The sequence below is a fragment of the Dryobates pubescens genome, chromosome 26 (assembly GCF_014839835.1).
Source record: "Dryobates pubescens isolate bDryPub1 chromosome 26, bDryPub1.pri, whole genome shotgun sequence".
Taxonomy (NCBI): Eukaryota; Metazoa; Chordata; class Aves; order Piciformes; family Picidae; genus Dryobates; species Dryobates pubescens.
Window position 1 is genome coordinate 3,898,748 of NC_071637.1, and position 16,656 is coordinate 3,915,403.

The 16,656-nt window shown below is 60.3% G+C and overlaps 1 protein-coding gene across 1 annotated transcript in view; it reads right to left on the reverse strand.

Moving 5' to 3' along the window:
- SOGA1 (suppressor of glucose, autophagy associated 1) overlaps positions 1–11,498 on the reverse strand; it is a 28,157-nt gene extending 16,659 nt beyond the window's left edge. The window contains exons 1-2 of the mRNA XM_054173550.1: positions 10,731–11,498; positions 798–1,022 (exon numbers count right to left, since the gene is read on the reverse strand). Coding sequence (XP_054029525.1) covers positions 798–1,022; positions 10,731–11,444 — 939 coding nt within the window. The 5' untranslated portion in view covers positions 11,445–11,498. The remainder of the gene's footprint in view (positions 1–797; positions 1,023–10,730) is intronic.
- Between the last annotated feature and the right edge of the window lie 5,158 nt (positions 11,499–16,656).

Below are 16,656 nucleotides of genomic sequence, written 5' to 3' on the forward strand. Positions count from 1 at the left end.
AAAGACCTCAAAGATCATCAAGTCCAACCTGTCACCCAACACCTCATGACCACTAAACCATGGCTCCAAGTGCCACATCCAATCCCCTCTTGAACACCTCCAGGGATGGTGACTCCACCACCTCCCTGGGCAGCACATTCCAGTGGCTAACAGCTCTCTCTGTGAAGAACTTTCTCCTCATCTTGAGCCTAAACTTCCCCTGGCACAGCTTGAGACTGTGTCCTCTTGTTCTGGTGCTGGGTGCCTGGGAGAAGAGACCAACTCCCACCTGGCTACAACCTCCCTTCAGGTAGTTGTAGAGAGCAAGAAGGTCTCCCCTGAGCCTCCTTATTGCTGTCTGAGGGCTGGGTGTCAAGTGGAGGGGGCCAAGCTCTTTTCAGTGGTGCACAGCAATAAGCCAAGGAACAACAGGCTCAAACTTGAACACCTCAACATGAGGAGAAACTTCTTTACAGTGAGGGTGACAGAGCCCTGGAGCAGGCTGCCCAGGGAGGATGTGGAGTCTCCTTCTCTGGAGGCTTTCCAAACCCACCTGGATGCATTCCTGTGTGGACTACCCTAAGTGATCCTGCTCTAGCAGTGGCGTTGGACCTGATGATCTCTGGAGGTCCCTTCCAACCTCCAGCACTGTGATGCTTTGTATATGTTCCTTGCATGTCATTGTAGGCTGTAGTTTGGCTTGTCAATACAGCTTCATTTGCCTCCAGCTGAGCTGGTCTGGCAAATTTAACGGTGGGAGGGAATTTTCAACTCCCCCCCACCCAAAATACCCCACTGTGAGGGACCTGGGGCCTGACCTTGACGTCCTGCTCGAGGCTGTGGATGAGCTCTCCGTCCACCTGGCCGGTCTGGGCGACGCGCAGGCTGCGGCGCTCGGCCTTGCGCAGCCGGTACTGCAGGATGCGGCAGGTCTTGCTGGCCTGGTCCAGCTGCTGCCGCAGCTCCTGCAGCTGGTACACATCCTCCTCCATGTAGACATCCCTCATCTCCAGCATCTCGGCACGCAGCTCCTCCATCTCGTCCTGCCAGGACATGCGGTGATCAGAAGGGGACCGACCCTGCTGCCTGCGCTCCCTTCCTCTCCCCTCTGCGACACCTTCACACCACAGCTCCCCTGCCCCCCTCCATCCACCAGCCCTCTCCACAGCCTCTCTTGGACCCCCCCCAGCCCTTCCCACAGCCTCTCATTCACCCCCCCAGCCCTCTCCACAGCCTCTCTTGGACCCCCCCAGCCCTTCCCACAGCCTCTCATTCACCCCTCCCCAGCCCTTTCCACAGCCTCTCTTTCACCCCCCCAGCCCTTCCCACAGCCTTTCATTCACCGCCCCCCCAGCCCTTCCCACAGCCTCTCATTCACCCCCCCCAGCCCTTTCCACAGCCTCTCATTCACCCCTCCCCAGCCCTTCCCACAGCCTCTCTTTCACCCCCCCCAGCCCTTTCCACAGCCTCTCTTTCACCCCCCCCAGCCCTTTCCACAGCCTCTCTTTCACCCCCCAGCCCTTCCCACAGCCTCTTTCACACCCCCAGCCCTTCCCACAGCCTCTCATTCACCCCCCCCAGCCCTTTCCACAGCCTCTCATTCACCCCCCCAGCCCTTTCCACAGCCTCTCTTTCACCCCCCCCAGCCCTTTCCACAGCCTCTCATTCACCCCCCCAGCCCTTTCCACAGCCTCTCTTTCACCCCCCAGCCCTTTCCACAGCCTTTCATTCACCCCCCCCAGCCCTTTCCACAGCCTCTCATTCCCCCCCCAGCCCTTTCCACAGCCTCTCATTCCCCCCCCCAGCCCTTTCCACAGCCTCTCTTTCACCCCCCCAGCCCTTTCCACAGCCTCTCTTTCACCCCCCCCAGCCCTTTCCACAGCCTCTTTTTCACCCCCCCCAGCCCTTTCCACAGCCTCTCATTCCCCCCCCCAGCCCTTTCCACAGCCTCTCTTTCACCCCCAAGTCTCATCCTTGTCCCATCTGAGCCTTTTGGGCTCAGAGCCAGCTGGGCACCAACACCCACCCACCCCCCATCCCCGAGCCAGCCATGTAGGGATGGGACACAGCCAACACGGGTGCCTATAAATATTTGTGGTAAAAGAAAGAGGAAGGTGGGGGAGGGAGAGGAGCTGCAGGAGCAGCACAGGCAGCAGCCACAGCAAGGAAAATGTAGGTCGGCTTTGGCAAAAAATGTGTCAGGGAGGCAGGCAAGGGAAGGGGGAGATGGCAGCCGAGGACAGGGAAGGCAGCGCAGGGATGCCAACAGTGCCAGGGAACAGAGGTTGTCCTTTGTTTCACCACCAAGCAGCAAGTACTGGGCTGGGTCCTCCCTTCCACCCCTTCCCAATCTCGTGGCGCTAAACCTCCCCCAGCCCAGCAAAGCCTCTGGTGTCACTGTGGCAGCAGGGCCAGGGGTGACATCCTGCTAGCACCGGCAAACATCCTGCAGGTCTGCGGCACACAACCACTGTGGGACCCCCTGCAACAGCCCCAGCCCCAGGGCAGGGCTTTGGCCACCCAGAGACACTCAAGGTTTGTCCCTTTTGGTTCCTGGGGACCCACACAGCAAACACTCCAGCCATCATGCCAGCTGTTCTCCTCCCCAGCAAGACCTGGTGGACCTGGCACACTCCTGGGACAGGACTGAACATCTCTCCTGCCAAAAAACCCCACCCCCCCACTGAGCACCTCCCATCACTGCCAAATGCAGCTGCCAGCTGAGAGGTGAGGGGCTCACGCTGATGCCTGGCACCACAGCACAGCCTAGGAAGAGGCAAGACAAGGAGATGGCACAAGCAAAGGGAATGCACATCCCTAATTCAGCACAGCTAGAGGAGGACAGGACCCCACTGCTCCCAGCATCGCCCACGACAGTGACCTACAGCCTGAGCCAGCAGTGCCATGCTGGCTCTGCCAGGCGCTGGCAAACTTTGCCACCCTGCTTGCCCAGCCCGGACAAAGCCCCAGCTGCAAGAATCCCCCCGAAAAGCAAAGCTGAGCCTGAGGAAGGGGGGGTGGCAGCTGCAAGGACAAGTCACAGTGGCTCACTGTTGGCTATAAACACTCAGTGACAAAGAAGGAACGTCAGTTAGACAATCCTGGATTATCTCCCAGCCCCAGGCTGGCAGAGCCCAGCAGGACTGTGGCCACCAGTGTCCTGCCACCCTCCACTGCTCTGCTTCTCACTGGGGGGTCTTGAGCACAACAGCAGGGCAGAAACAGCCCCGAGGCACAGAGACGGGCAGCAAGGAATCTGGGCTGCTCCAGGGACAGCCAGAGATCATCCCAATAAGGAGCATCACTGCAGGCACGTTTCAGAAACACCTCCCCAGGCAGCTAAGGTGTGACACCCACCAGGGACAAACAGCATGTGCTGGCAGACAGCCCTGCGGTGCACCCCAGGGTGCAGAACCCTATGGAAACCAACCACCAGCACTGCTGATGCCACGGGGCAGTGCCATGGCCCTGGGGACACCAGCAAAACCCCTAAAAGCCAAGCCAGCCTGGGGAGCTGGTTTATAGGACCTGCTCCTTGGGATCTGGTTCGTGGGACCTGCTCCTGGGGAGCTTTCATTGCACACTGCAGGCAAGCCCTGGGGTGCAGGAAAACAGCCTCGGTCACGGCTCGAATGCGACCGCGGAGCTGTGTGGAGCTGCCTGCGTCCTGCTCCAGTGCTGACCAGCCTGGCTTCCGTCTGCCACGGGACATCCCCAGCCAGCAGCTGAGCAGGGCAGAGAGCAGGGACCTTGGAAAAAGCCCAAGCAAACCTTACACTGGCTGGAAGGAAGCCTGGGCTTGCCGTGCTGAGAGCTCCTGCTTGTTTATGCCTTGGGTTGTAGCAACCGTTATTTTGGGGGAGGCCATGGCTGGCCTGAGCTGCTGCTGGGCAGAGCCTGGCAGCACAGCCCTGAGCTGCTCCCTTGCTGGGTGCTCCTGTGAGGAGCAGGGCTGGGAAACTGGTGCCTCTCCTCACTGCAGCTGCAGGAATTCACTTGCATCCCCTAACACCAACAAACCCTTCCAGCAGCCGCAGGCCAGCAGAGCCACACAGCCCGCCCCAGCTTGTCCCTTGGAGGCAATCCATGCCACTAAGCCCTAGTAACTGGATTAGCATGGGAGAGCAGAAAAACGCCAGCAACCTGGAAGACAGCTTAGGATGGGAAAGCTGACCCCCTCTGCAGCCGGGCTGCGGTGGGCAGAGCAGTCCTTTGGTGCCTGGAGGGAAATGCATGAGGTGCACCAAGGTACCCCAACAGCTTCAGGGGTCTGAGGGCCGCTGAGCCTCACCCTTTGCATCTGCACCTTTTCTACAGCTGGCTCACCTCTGCAAAACCAAAGCAGCAAAGAAGCCCCAGCTAGATAAAGGTGAAGGTGGAGCCAGGAGTGGAGAGGAGCACCCTAGAAACACTGCAGATTCAGGGCTGGCTCTGCAAGCGGGAAGCACCGTTGTTAAGTGACGCTAAATAAAGCGTGAAACGGGGTGGGCAACACTGAGGATGAGACCAATGACCTCTCTCCACCACCACCACACCCGCGGGCTGCTCAGCATCTCCCTCCTCTGGGACTACCTGCTCCTCCACGGCTGCACCCCTGCTCAGCCCATCTCTGCAGCAGCAAAGGTGCCACGGGGTGGGGGGGGGGTTATGTCTTGGAAAAGACCCCCCTGGGGATCTGCAGTCCAGAGACTTCTTTTAAATACCCAAAGGAGAATGGTGTGCAGGAGCAAACACACCGTGTGTGCTGGCAGGAGCCAGGTTACACCCAACAGAACAAGCCAAGAGACAGCATACACAGGATCACAGCATATTAGGTGGTGTTGGATTGGTTGGTGGGTTGGACGCGATGATCTTGAAGGTCTCTTCCAACCTGGTTTATTCTATGTATTCTATGTATATTAGAGGCCAGTCCAACCCTTCAGCCCTCTCTAAGCAAACCTCAGGGACACTGTCTCCCCCTGGGGAGATTATTAAGGAAGCTAAGAAGCAGCAAGGTGGGATGCCAACCACCCGGTTCCACTTCAGAACCGCCCCCCCTCGGCATTTTCAGAGCAGGAGAAGGCAACAGCTACAGCTGTGTCCACACACCTAACAGGACATCACCTCCCCAGGAAGGGCAAGAGCTGGAAAGGGCTAAGCTTTAGGGTGAGAGGTCTGAACGGTGACATGGCAGGAGACCAGAGAGGATGGCAGAACACCCCTTAAAATACAGCTCAGACCCGTTGTGGGTTGCAGCAGAAGAGTTAACCCCTCCCGGATCTCCTGCCCAAGGGGAGCTACAGCTGATACAGGCTCCCGCGGGAACACAGCAAGCTCGGAGCAGAGCTGGGGACTCGCAGCTCCTCAGCAGGATCCACTGGAAGCAGAAAGCAGCAAGGGATACAACCCAGGATCTTGCAAATCACGACATGGCTGCTGTGGTGCTGCTGGCAGCACACACCCCTCAGCACCGGCAGCCCCCTCGGCACCGGCAGCCCCCTCGGCACCGGCAGCCCCCTCGGCACCGGCAGCCCCAGCTTCTGGGGCACAGCCAAGCAGCAGCTGCCTGCCTGCAGGATCCAGGCAGCCCTTTGTGTGTCGGGGGGGGGGGGGGGGGGGCGGCGGGGGGGCACAGCCCTGCCTGCACCCTCCAACCTCAGCGTTAGATGCCGAGGTGGAGAGTGGATGGAAGCTGCTGTCTGTTCTGCAGCAGGGCCTTTGTGTGGAGCCCGGGACAGCGCTGGCAGCACCGGCGAGTGCCCACAGAAGAGCCCTCGATCCCTCAGGCAAGGATGGGGATTACAGCCAGGAGCAACAAGCGCTGCTTCCTCCCAGATTACAGGACAAAAGCAGCAGCTTCCAATTAAGTCTGAGCCCCTGCCAGACAGGAGAGGGAATTATACTAGAATCTGCTAAGGAAAAAAAAGCAAGTCAGAGGATAGAGGTGCCCAGGTACATCCCCTGCCAGCAATGCAGCTCATCCCGAGCCTGTGCTGGGGGGCAGTGTGGTGAAGGATGGGTGAGGCACACCCATGCAGCACATCAGGGGTTTCTTTAGGTGCATTTGTTATCCAAGTGACACCAGCTCTAGCCCCAGTCTGACAGCAAACATCAGCCACCTTTCCCTCCGTGCCATGCTGGAGCTCAGTGTGGCAGCCTGCGAGCCGAGCCCTGTCCCTGGCAGGCATGCCAGCTCCCACTCAGCAGTGGGGAACACCCAACATTTCACAGCTTTACACCTGCCCCCATAAATTAACAGGCAGGCAGCTGGGCAGTCTCTGCAGTCTGACCCACGCCATGCAGCATCCAAAACACACGAGGCTGCAAAGCCCCTTCCAGGGTGGCTGCTGGTGGGGTGATACATAGCAGTCCTGCACCCTGGCTCTGCCTGCTGCTACTGGGATGCCCAAGACTGGTTCTTGGCCCTGAGGCCAGGCAGGATCTGAGCAGCAGCAGAACTGGGATCCAATGCCAATCAAGCTGCCCAGATACAACATTCAGGTTCACACCCCCAAACGTCAGTGTCCCTGAGGGATGTTCTCAGTGAGCCCTTGCTGGTGGCATACACACCAGTCCCTGGGATGCTCTCAGTGATGTCCCTGTTTGCCTGGAGGGGAATGAGGCATCCCCCCCGCCCCATGCTTTTCTCCGTGGAGCTGGGACATGCACAAGGACCCTGAGGGACGCAGGGTGACGCAGGGCGGGGAGCAGGAGGAGGACAGGACTGCTTCCAGTGTTCCATGGCTCTTGCCTAAGCCTCTTTCCACGGAGAGCAGAGGAAAGGCTTTGCAGGCATCCCCTCCCCTCGCTCCAAGCCCTCTCCCGTGCCCACTCTTTGTCTCCTGTCCCTCCGCAGCTGCTGCCGTATCGCATCTCACATTTTCCAGCCCACTGAGCAGGGCCGGGAGCTGCTTGCTCTCCATCGCACGGCTCAGCAACAGCGAGACGGGACAAGGACACCCGAGCCACCTCCTCCCTCCCCGGGCTGCCAACCCACAGGCGAGGAGCAGCCCTTTTTGGGGGGCAACGCTGGGAATACCCCCACTCGTGCAGCTCACAGCAGGTGCACCCGCCCGAAAGCAGGGGGCGGGAGGAGACACCAGCCCGGGCAACACACCCAAAGAGGGAGGAGGAAGGCAGAGCCTTGCCAAAACCCGGGCTGCAAGGAGAAATGGGTGAAGTGTGCTTCAAGACACGCATTTTTATCATGGCAGCTGAGGAGAGATGCAACGTGAGCTGGCACTGCTAGAGAGGCTGTGCTGGGCTCTGCTGGGAAGCTCCGACTCCCAGCGCGCATCCCACGGGCGTAGTAGCACCACGCACGTCTGGCTCACGCCAAAACGCTGCCAAAACCCTCCCACCCCTCCCCCTCACAAGAAAAATAATGCTCATTTCTCTTTCAAAACACACCAGGGTTTAGCTGGCTCTGATGAATAAATAAAAGAAATATCTTCATCTGCAGCTCCTGGGGTGAGTCCTAGGAAGTAAGTCACTTCAGAGAGGCCTGATTCATCCCTCCCCGAGGGGAAGGGAGCTGCCAAAGCCAGAGGCCATCTCTGCAGGGCTCCTGCAGACTGCTCTCCAACCTGGGCTGCATGGCAAGGTGGGTGATGCTGATTGCTTGAGTCAGGGCTCTGTTTCTGCCCTATCCCTGAATTTTCAGCAGAAACACTGCTGCAGCCCAGCCCAGCCCAGCCCAGCTTTCTGCTCCTTGCTGGAGACACTAGGCAGATCTCCCATCTTTTTAGGGGGCACAAAGGGTGCATGTGCCCAACTGCAACTACAGCCAGGGTACCACCTTGGTGGTCTCCTGCTCGACTCAGGAGGTGTGAGCAACAACAGCAGCACATGGTTACAAGCAGGATGCATTATTGTCAGGGAGGAGACCCAGGCACTGGCATGAGCACACACAGGAGATGGCCAACAAGAATCACAGAATGGTTTGGATTGGGAGGGACCTTAAAGATCATCCAGTTCCAACCCCCTTGCCATGGGCAGGGACAATTTCCACCAGCCCAGGCTGCTCAAGGCTTCATCTAACCTGGCCTTGAACACCTCCAGGGAGGGGACATCCACAACCTCCCTGGCCAACCTGTTCCAGTGTCTCATCACTCTCACTGTCAAGAATGTCTTCCTAATCTCCAGTCTCAATCTCCCCTCTTCCAGCTCAAAGCCACTGCCTCTCGTCCTGTCACTCCAAGCCCTTGTCAAATGTTCCTCCCCAGGAAGAGGAAGATGAAGAAGGGAGGCAGCCACCAGCATCCCTTTCTTGGTGCATGCCTCCAGCAGCTCTCCACTCTGCTCCTGGCCAGAGGATTTGAGCTGCTACCCCTGACGGCAGGTGAAACATCCCCACAGGGGAAGGGAGGAAGCAGCTCAGAGGGGAGGGGAGGAAGCGCTGGCTCAGCCGGCAGGACCTGCCTGCTCCGTGGTCTTGGAGACCCGAGGGGCCTCATCCCTGCTTTTCCAGCTCTCAGTAAATCAAAGCCCTTAAGCTCTTGCTGCTAATTCTGGCAGGAGTTGGGACACCAGCTGTGAACTGGGGCTTTGCTAATGGACAAAGGGCCTGATTGAGCATCTTGGTCACCCAACACCCAGCTCCCACCTCGCTGCTACGATCCCCACCAGCTCTGGCAGCGGTGGTGGGGAGCTGGCATAATTTCCAGCCTGTGCCATCCAAAGGGCAGCCAGCAAGATGCAGTGCCCACCCCTCCACTCCCCAGCAGGTTGCTGCATGAGCAACTCACCCACATCCCCACACCGGAGAGAGCAGAGGGTGCAAAACACCTGCAGCCCACTGGGACGTGGCATCTGATGGGTGCTTGTGCCCGCCCTGCAGCAGGCAGGTGCCAGGGTACACTGGGGCAACGTGTGACCAGAGGCAGGATGGCTCTGTGCCCCTGTCCCCACACAGCATGTCTGCCCCACACACCCAGGAACCAACCATGCCTGGAAAAAGGCCCAGGGGAGACAGGAACTGGTGGGAAAGGAGAGAGCTGGAAAATATCCCCAGGGCCTGGCAGTGTCAGCAGGCAGGGAGGGCAGTGGGCAGCATCCCTCCCTATGCCAGGCTAAGCCCTGACCAACTGCACAGGGTGAGGTCATGCCATGCTGGCAAACCATGCCAAGCTGGGCTGAGCACTGCTGTACCCCGCTGAGCTGTGCCAGCCCAGGCAGCACTGAGCCGTGCCAGCCCAGGCGGTGCCGAGCTGAGGCCATGCTAGGCTTGCCCATGGTGTGCTGAGCCTGTCCATACCATGCCACACTAGGCTGGCTCATTCCCTGTGCCAAAGCATGCCAAATTATGCTGAATTGAGCCATGCCCAACCATGCTGGACCATGTCCAACTGGGCCTTGCTGCCCAGTCCTACAGACATGCCAGGTCTTGGGCTCAACTGGGCCATGCTATGCCAAGCTGAGCTTTGCCCTGTGTCCAGTTGGTCCATGACAGGCTTAAGCAAGCTGTACCCTGTATCAAGCTATGGTACACTCTGCCAAGCTGAGCCAAACCCAGCCATAGCATGCCAGGCCCTTCTGTGCCACAGGTACACTGTGCCAACTTGTGCCTGCAAATGCTGAGCCATGATATTCCCAGGGGTGCTGTGCCATGCTGAGCCATGCTCTGACATGCTACTCCATGTCTAGGGATGCTGAGCCACTCTATGTCCAGGGATGCTGAGCCATGCCATAGCATGCCCTGTGATGCTGTGTTATACCCAGGGGTGCTGAACCATGGTGACTCCTGCCCTGAGATGCCACACTGTGTCATGCTATTGCCCAGAGATACTGTGCCATGCTAAGCCAGGCCCAGGAATGCCACAATATGTTGTGTCCATGCTGACCCTTACCCTGAGGTGCCACATCATACCATGCTACAGCCAGGAATGCTGTGCTATGTCCCAGGATGCCACACTATGCCATGCCATACTGACTCGTGCCAAAGATGTTAGATGTCTTGCCCTGAGATTCTGTGTTGTGCCCAAAGATACCAAGCCATGCTGACCCTTGCCCTGGGATGCCACACCATGCCATGCTACAGCCAGGGATTCTGTGCCATGCTGAGGCATGACCTCAGATGCCCTGCCATGCCCAGGGATGTTGAATCACACTACAGGCAGCACTGCTGTGCCATGCTTAAACATGTCACACCGTGCCAGGAGATCTTGAACTCTGCTATGACAGGGGATGCTGAGCCTTGCTGACCCATGGCCAGGGGTGGCGTGCCATGCCACCCTACAGCCCAGGGATGCTGCACCACACTGTGCTGTGCCCTACAACGCCACACCATGCAGATCCTTTCCCTGGGGTGTCACACCATGCCATGCTACAGACAGCAATGCTGTGCCACGCTGAAAGGTGTCATTCCATGTCCTGCTACGGCCAAGACATGTTGAACCACGCTGCAGCCCAGGGGTGCCGTGCCATGCTCTGCTGTGCCCCGGGATGCCACACCGTGCTACTCTACTGCTCTAGGATGCCATGCAGTGCCACATTACCGCTCTGGGATGCTGTACCGTGCTGTGCCGTGCCCCGGGACGCCACACCGTGCTACTCTACTGCTCTAGGATGCCATGCAGTGCCACACTACAGCCCAGGGATGCCGTGCCATGCTGTGCCGTGCCCTGGGGTTCCACACTAGAGCTCCAGGATGCTGTGCCCCGAGATGCCACGCTGTGTCATCCTATAGCCCAGAGATGCTGTGCCACGCCGTGCCGTGCCCTGGGGTGCCACGCCGGGATGCTATTCCGTGCCCCACTACCCGCCTTGCCCACCTTGAGATAGTCGTTCTCGGAACGCAGGTCCTCCAGCTCCCGAAGCAAGCCGTCGGTGCCGGCGTCCAGCAGCTCCTCAGTGAGGTCGGAAAAGGCGAGCGAGGTGCTGAGCTGCAGGCGGCTGCTGGCCACGGAGGCGGCCGAGGGCTCCTCGGGCAGCGGCGAGGCCTCTCCGGCCGAGGGCGGCGGCGGCGGGGCGCTGCCCGGGGACTCGCCATCGCTGCCGCTGAGCCCCAGCTCCAGCGAGAGCAGCTTCGCCTCCTCCGAGGCGCTGCAGTCCGACACCTCAGAGCTGCTGTCGGTCAGGCTGGCCCCGGGCACCGACCCGGGCACAGGTCCCGGTGCCGGTGCCGGCCGCCGAGCCCCGGCGCTCGCCGTCTCGGCCCCGCGGCAGCGCCCCTTGGCCCGCAGCGCGCCGCGCCCCGCCAGCCCCTTGCCGCCGGCCCGGGCTGCCGCCGCCGCCGCCGCCGTCCGCTTCTCGGGCCGCCCCTCCTTACCGCCGCCCGCCCGCCGCGGGTGCCCGCCGCCCGCCGCCAGCCGCGGGGCCGCGCCCGGGTGCCCCCCGCCGCCGCCGCGCCTGCTCTTGGCCAGCGACCAGCCGGGCACCTCCTTGGGGCGGGCGGGGGACGGAGCCCGTTGCGGCTTCTTCTTCCTCTCCGGTAACGGCGGCAGCGGCGGCGCGGGAGGACCCTGCTCCGCCGGCGCGGCCTCCATGTCCCGCTGCGCTGCGCTGGGCTCGGCCCCGGCTGCGGCTGCGGCCCCGGCTCCGCCCGCCCCGCCGCCGGGCGGGGACGCGCTCGGGCGGCGAACAAAAGGCGGTGGAGGGTGGGGGGGCGGAGGGGGGAGCGAGGAGATGGGGGGGGGGGTGGTGGCCGTGCTGGAGGCAACAGCGACCCCTTCGCCCGCCCAGCGCCGCGCCCACCTCTCCCCGGCAAAATGCCGGAGGGATCAGAGGCACCCCCGGGGGGAAAGGGCACCCCCGGGGCATCTGCAGCAGCGCTGGTCCTCGGGGAGAGCCTTGTGAGTGCGGGTCTCGCCCGCGCATCCCTCTGGGTGAGGGTCCCTGGGACAGCCCTGAGGACAAGGATCCCTGAGACAGCCTTGAGGACAGGGGTCCCCTACGGAGCAGGTCGCTGCGGCACCCCTTTTGGGGCAGGGGTTGCCCCGTGGAATCCCGATGGGGTGAGGAGCATCCTGGGGTGTGGGTACCCTCGTGGGTAAGGGGTACTGTGTGCATCTCTAGAAACGTGGGTGCCCCCAGTGTGTCGCTATAGGTGAGGGTCCATGAGGACATCCCTGGGGACAGGGGTCTCCTCGTGTGTCCCCTGCAGAGCAGGTCCCTGGGGCACCCCTGTGGAGCAGGAGCACCGTGGGGCATCTCGGTGGGTGGGTGGGTCCCTGGGACATCCCTGAAGGTAATGGACCCTCGGGACACGTCTGGGGAAGGAAGTCCCCCAGGGCGTCCTCAGCAGCACAAGTCCCCTGGGAGTCCCCGTTAGTGCGGGTCCCCTGAGGCAGGCTCGGAGGTGTGAGTCCCAGGGTACCCTGTGGGTGAGGGTCCCTCGAGTCCTCTTGAGGTTTCCGGGGCACGCTCGTGAGTGGGGGTCCCCCAGAGCACTACCGTAAGTATGGGGCATCCTCAGAGATGATCCCTCATGGCCTCCGTGGGTGGCAGGCTCCCAGGGTCCCTTTTGGAGAGGATCCCCTGAGGCACCCCCATGAGTGGCGGCCCCCCTGGCCCTCCCCACCACGCTGCCCAGGGCTGCCTGCCAGGACGTTGGGGTGCACAGCCCTGCACAGTGCCTCTGCGGGGTGGAAACCATCAAACCCGTCAGCAGCGAGCTGCTGCGGCTGCTCCCACCCCCAGCCCGCGTCTCTCGTCCGTTACCAGCCGGCCCCAAGCCCACTGCCAGCAGCTGAAGGTTTGAAAAATGCTCCTCTGCCTTCCCGCCCCGCAGCACAGCTGGTCCCACACTCGCCAAGGGAGCCGACGGTCTGCGCCCCTGCAGACCCCCCTGCAGACCCCCCTGCACCCACCACGCTGCCCACTTTCGGTTTTCCGCGCTGGGCGGCACCACCCCGAGGCGAAGACCTCTCCCCAGGGGCACTCCCGAGCCTGGCCGCGGTGCGGAGCCCGCCGTGTGCCACGCCTGAGATGCACACAACTGGGGTTTACTTGGGTGCTCCCCAACACCCCTCCCTGTGCCACACGCAGCCCCCTGCCCTCCCTGGGGAGTCTCCCCAGGCACCCTCTGGGACGTGGGGTGGGATTGCAGCCCCGCTTTGCCCGAAACCAGCCGTGCATCCTGCACAGCAAAACCGGGATGGTCCAACACGGCCAGGCTCCCACTGCAGGAGCAGCTCCCAGCTGCACATAGCCTCAGCAGGCACTGCAAAACGGGTAGGTGCCTCTGGCCAGGGCTTGCTGAGCCCCTCCTGTGCCCATGTAGATCCTTAAGCAGGGGCTCCAGCCCGTCAGCAGCTGATGACTCCCACAAGGAGGATGTGGGTGGAATAAAGGACCCCAGGTAGGATAGGGGGGGATTGGTGTCCCAGCCACTTGGCAGTGGGAGCAGGTCGCTGGGCACTCCTGCCCCTTCTAGGCTGAATTGCAGCCTTGGAGGCTGTTTTCCAGGCTCTGGCATATTGCCTGCTCCCACTCCTTGTGGGAAAGCTGGTTGGGCTACCCCAGGCCCCTTCCCACAGCCTGGGGCACAAGGGGCGGACAGAGGGTGGTGCGGCGCTGCCTTCCCCTCGGCGCGGCAGGGCAAGAGGTGCCCGGAGCTAACGGGAAAGGCCTCTGGTGTCATCAGCAGAGCCACCACCGGGCCCTGCTGCATGACTGCACATGCCCCCATGTCCCTGACCCACGCTGCTGCACTCCTTAGTGAAGATCATTATCGTCCCTCCCGGCCCTGGCTGATTGTGTAACACAGGGCAGGCTGTGGGCTGCCCTCACCGAGCCGCACAGCAGCAAGGGGGGCGAGGGATGAAGGTGGCACGTCCCCAGCCTTGTCTCTGGGGACAGTCCCCCCACCATGTTGTGCCAGGGGAGGTTCAGACTGGATATTGGGGGAAAGTTCTTCACAGAAAGGGTTTTCAAGCACTGGGACAGGCTGTCCAGGGAGATGGTGGAGTCACCACCCCTGGAGGTATTTAGAAGATGACGTGGTGCTGAGGGACGTGGTTCAGTGGCACTGTTTTAGGAGTAGTCATGGGATTGTGAGCTCTAGGCGAGTGGTTGGATGCAGTGATCTCAAAGGTCCCTTCCAACTTCTACAGTTCTCTGATTATCTGATTCCATAAGCACAGGGCACGTGATGTGCTCCCAAAACTGCTCAGGGCTGAGCATGGAATAAAATGTCTTTTCTGGAGAGACATCAGATTTCCTGGGAAGATCTTCCAGGATCTAGCTGGTCTCATCACCCACCACTTCTTGCTGGCCCCCTCCCAGCCTGGCTGTGACTTGCCCCTGCTCTTGTCCAGGTGGCTTCAGGTTGTTGCACCAAACGGTGGACATGAATCTCATCACAGAAGGGACAAGAATTTCATCCAGCAGAGCAGGTGCATCCATCCCATGATAAGCATCTCACCACCTTTGCAGCTTGGTGAGCTGGCAACAGGCTTTGGAGCAGACAAGGGCTGAGCCAGCCCTGTTCTGGGACCACTGCCTGGGTGACAACTGCTCAAGGGCACAAATAGGTTTGGGGTGGAAGTGGGAGGGATATTAACAGCCCTCAAAACATCCCTTGGGGCTGAAGGCAATGCAGGCAGCCAGGTTTAGAGCTGAGCCAACACTGCCCTGGGCCGGGTGCCTGGTCCTGTGCTCACCATCCCCTTGGCACAGTCACTGAGATGTGCTGGAGGACACCAAAGCCTCCCTGGCCAGGGCCATGCCAACTGATCTCAGGGATGGTCTGTGGTGGTGGCTGGTCTGAACTCGCTGCTCCCAGGAGAATGATTCAATAAATGTGAATTAAACGCTGGCAGGCAGCTCTCTGAACCTCAGAAAGCAAAGCAATGAGCTTAAGCAGCCCCCTGGGCCCTCAGCAGGTCTGGCCAACAGCCAGCCCCAGCCAGGATTCTGCACATCCCTGAGCACTGCAGAGGGAGAATTCTGCCCATTGCTCTCCGTGCTGCTGGGCATGGGGCTTGGGCAAGGCAGAATTCCTCCTGGTCCTCCCAGGGGCCACCAGGGTTTGGGAGAAGGGACAGAGATGAAGTGGCCAGAAGGAGCACCACCCCCACTACCAGCACTGGGTTGCAGGTGTGTGCTCCTGGCACAGGAACACCAACCCTGCAGGTCCCAGCCACCACCTCCCAGGGGTTGCACTGGCATCGATCCCACCGTGCTTGGAGTGGACAAGGGCAGAAGCACCCCAGAGGTTCAGGGGGACATATCCCTAAATATGTGCCCTGAGGGCACAGGGCAGAGCCCAGGTGATCCCCAGGAAGCAGCAGCAGATCTTCACACCTGAACACCTTTCTGGATCAGTGGACTCTGCTCCTTCTCCTCTGGCTCTCAGGCAGCGCTGGCTTGGCTCCAGACCCCTGATGAGGCTGTCGGGTGCAGTTTGAGTTAAGATGCTAAAAACCCTGTAGCAAGGAGATACACAGCAAAGAGCAGTGAGCCCTGGAGAGTGGCTAGAGGCAGAGCCTGAGCCCCCAGCCTCCAAAGGTGACACACACCATGATGACCAAAGCTGGGAAACCCCCAGCACTTAATGAACCTCTAATTTCCTAGGCAAAAGTGATTGGGAAATGGTTGCTCTGCTGAGCCAAAAGTCAGCATCCCTATTGTTCAAACAAGGTTTGAATCCCATGTTAAGCACTTTCAGTATTCTCCTACCCACCATTTGAATGACAAATACCACAACTGTCTTATTTTTAAACACCTGTGTGCACAGCTTAATGTAAGCCCCATGCTCCCCCCTCCCCAGCGCTGCTTCTCCCCTGGGCTTTCTGCTGCCAGGGAGGGTCTTGGGTAAGCACAAGGATGGAGACATGCAGCCAAGGGCACAGTCAGCATCCCAGAGGAGGCTGTGGGAGCTGAGGGGTCAGTGTGTGGCCTGCCATGCTGTTCTCACAGCTAGTGGAATTGCTTTGCTTTCCAGCTGTGGCACATCTGCCTGTAGAGCTGCTTGATGTGCTGGTGCATGGAGGATGGTCTGTGGCAACCATAGCAACAGGGCTGCCTTGGTTTTCCACCTTTCCCAGCAGAAATGATACTGATTTCTCCCAAATTTGCTGCTGCCTGAGAGATGCCAGCAAAAACCTCTGGCCAGGCAAGAGAGAGAGGCTGATCTGCCCCTGTGGAAGGTACCCAGCTTGGGGCTCTGCTGTCTCTTGGCAGGTGAGGACTATGGTGTTGAACCCACTTCTACCAGCCCAAGTCCCTGCAAAGCCTTGAGCCCTCCCAAACCCTGGCTCTCTTCATCTAGCAGCAGCAGATTGAGATCCCACCAACAGCTTGGATCCCACAAGAGAAAGGAAGAAGAGCGAGGAGGAGCTGAGCTTGGGTCTCTGGGGTCAGCAGCAACCTGAAGGCAGACAGCAGGATCAGCACAGTGCTGTGCAACAGAGCACGATGGTGTTGCCCACTGGAAGGGCTATTGGGGTTTGGAGATAGGGGCCCTGGATGCAGGAATGGCCATGGGGATTTAGGGTGTCAGAGCCACCCTCCCAGGTCCTGAGGGCATCCTGGGATCAGAGCAGCACCTGCTTTCCAGAGCACACCAGCATCTCACCAGCCTGCAGTAAGACATGAAAACAGTATGGATGACCAAAACCACAAAGACCCACCCTGGGCTTCCCTTTGCTGACCTCGAGCTGCTCCCACTCCAGTTAATGTCAGGGCTGCTGCAGCTGCAGGATCCAGAGCCAGCAGAGCCTGGCCACAAGCCCCACAGCCTCTCCCTGGGCCAAT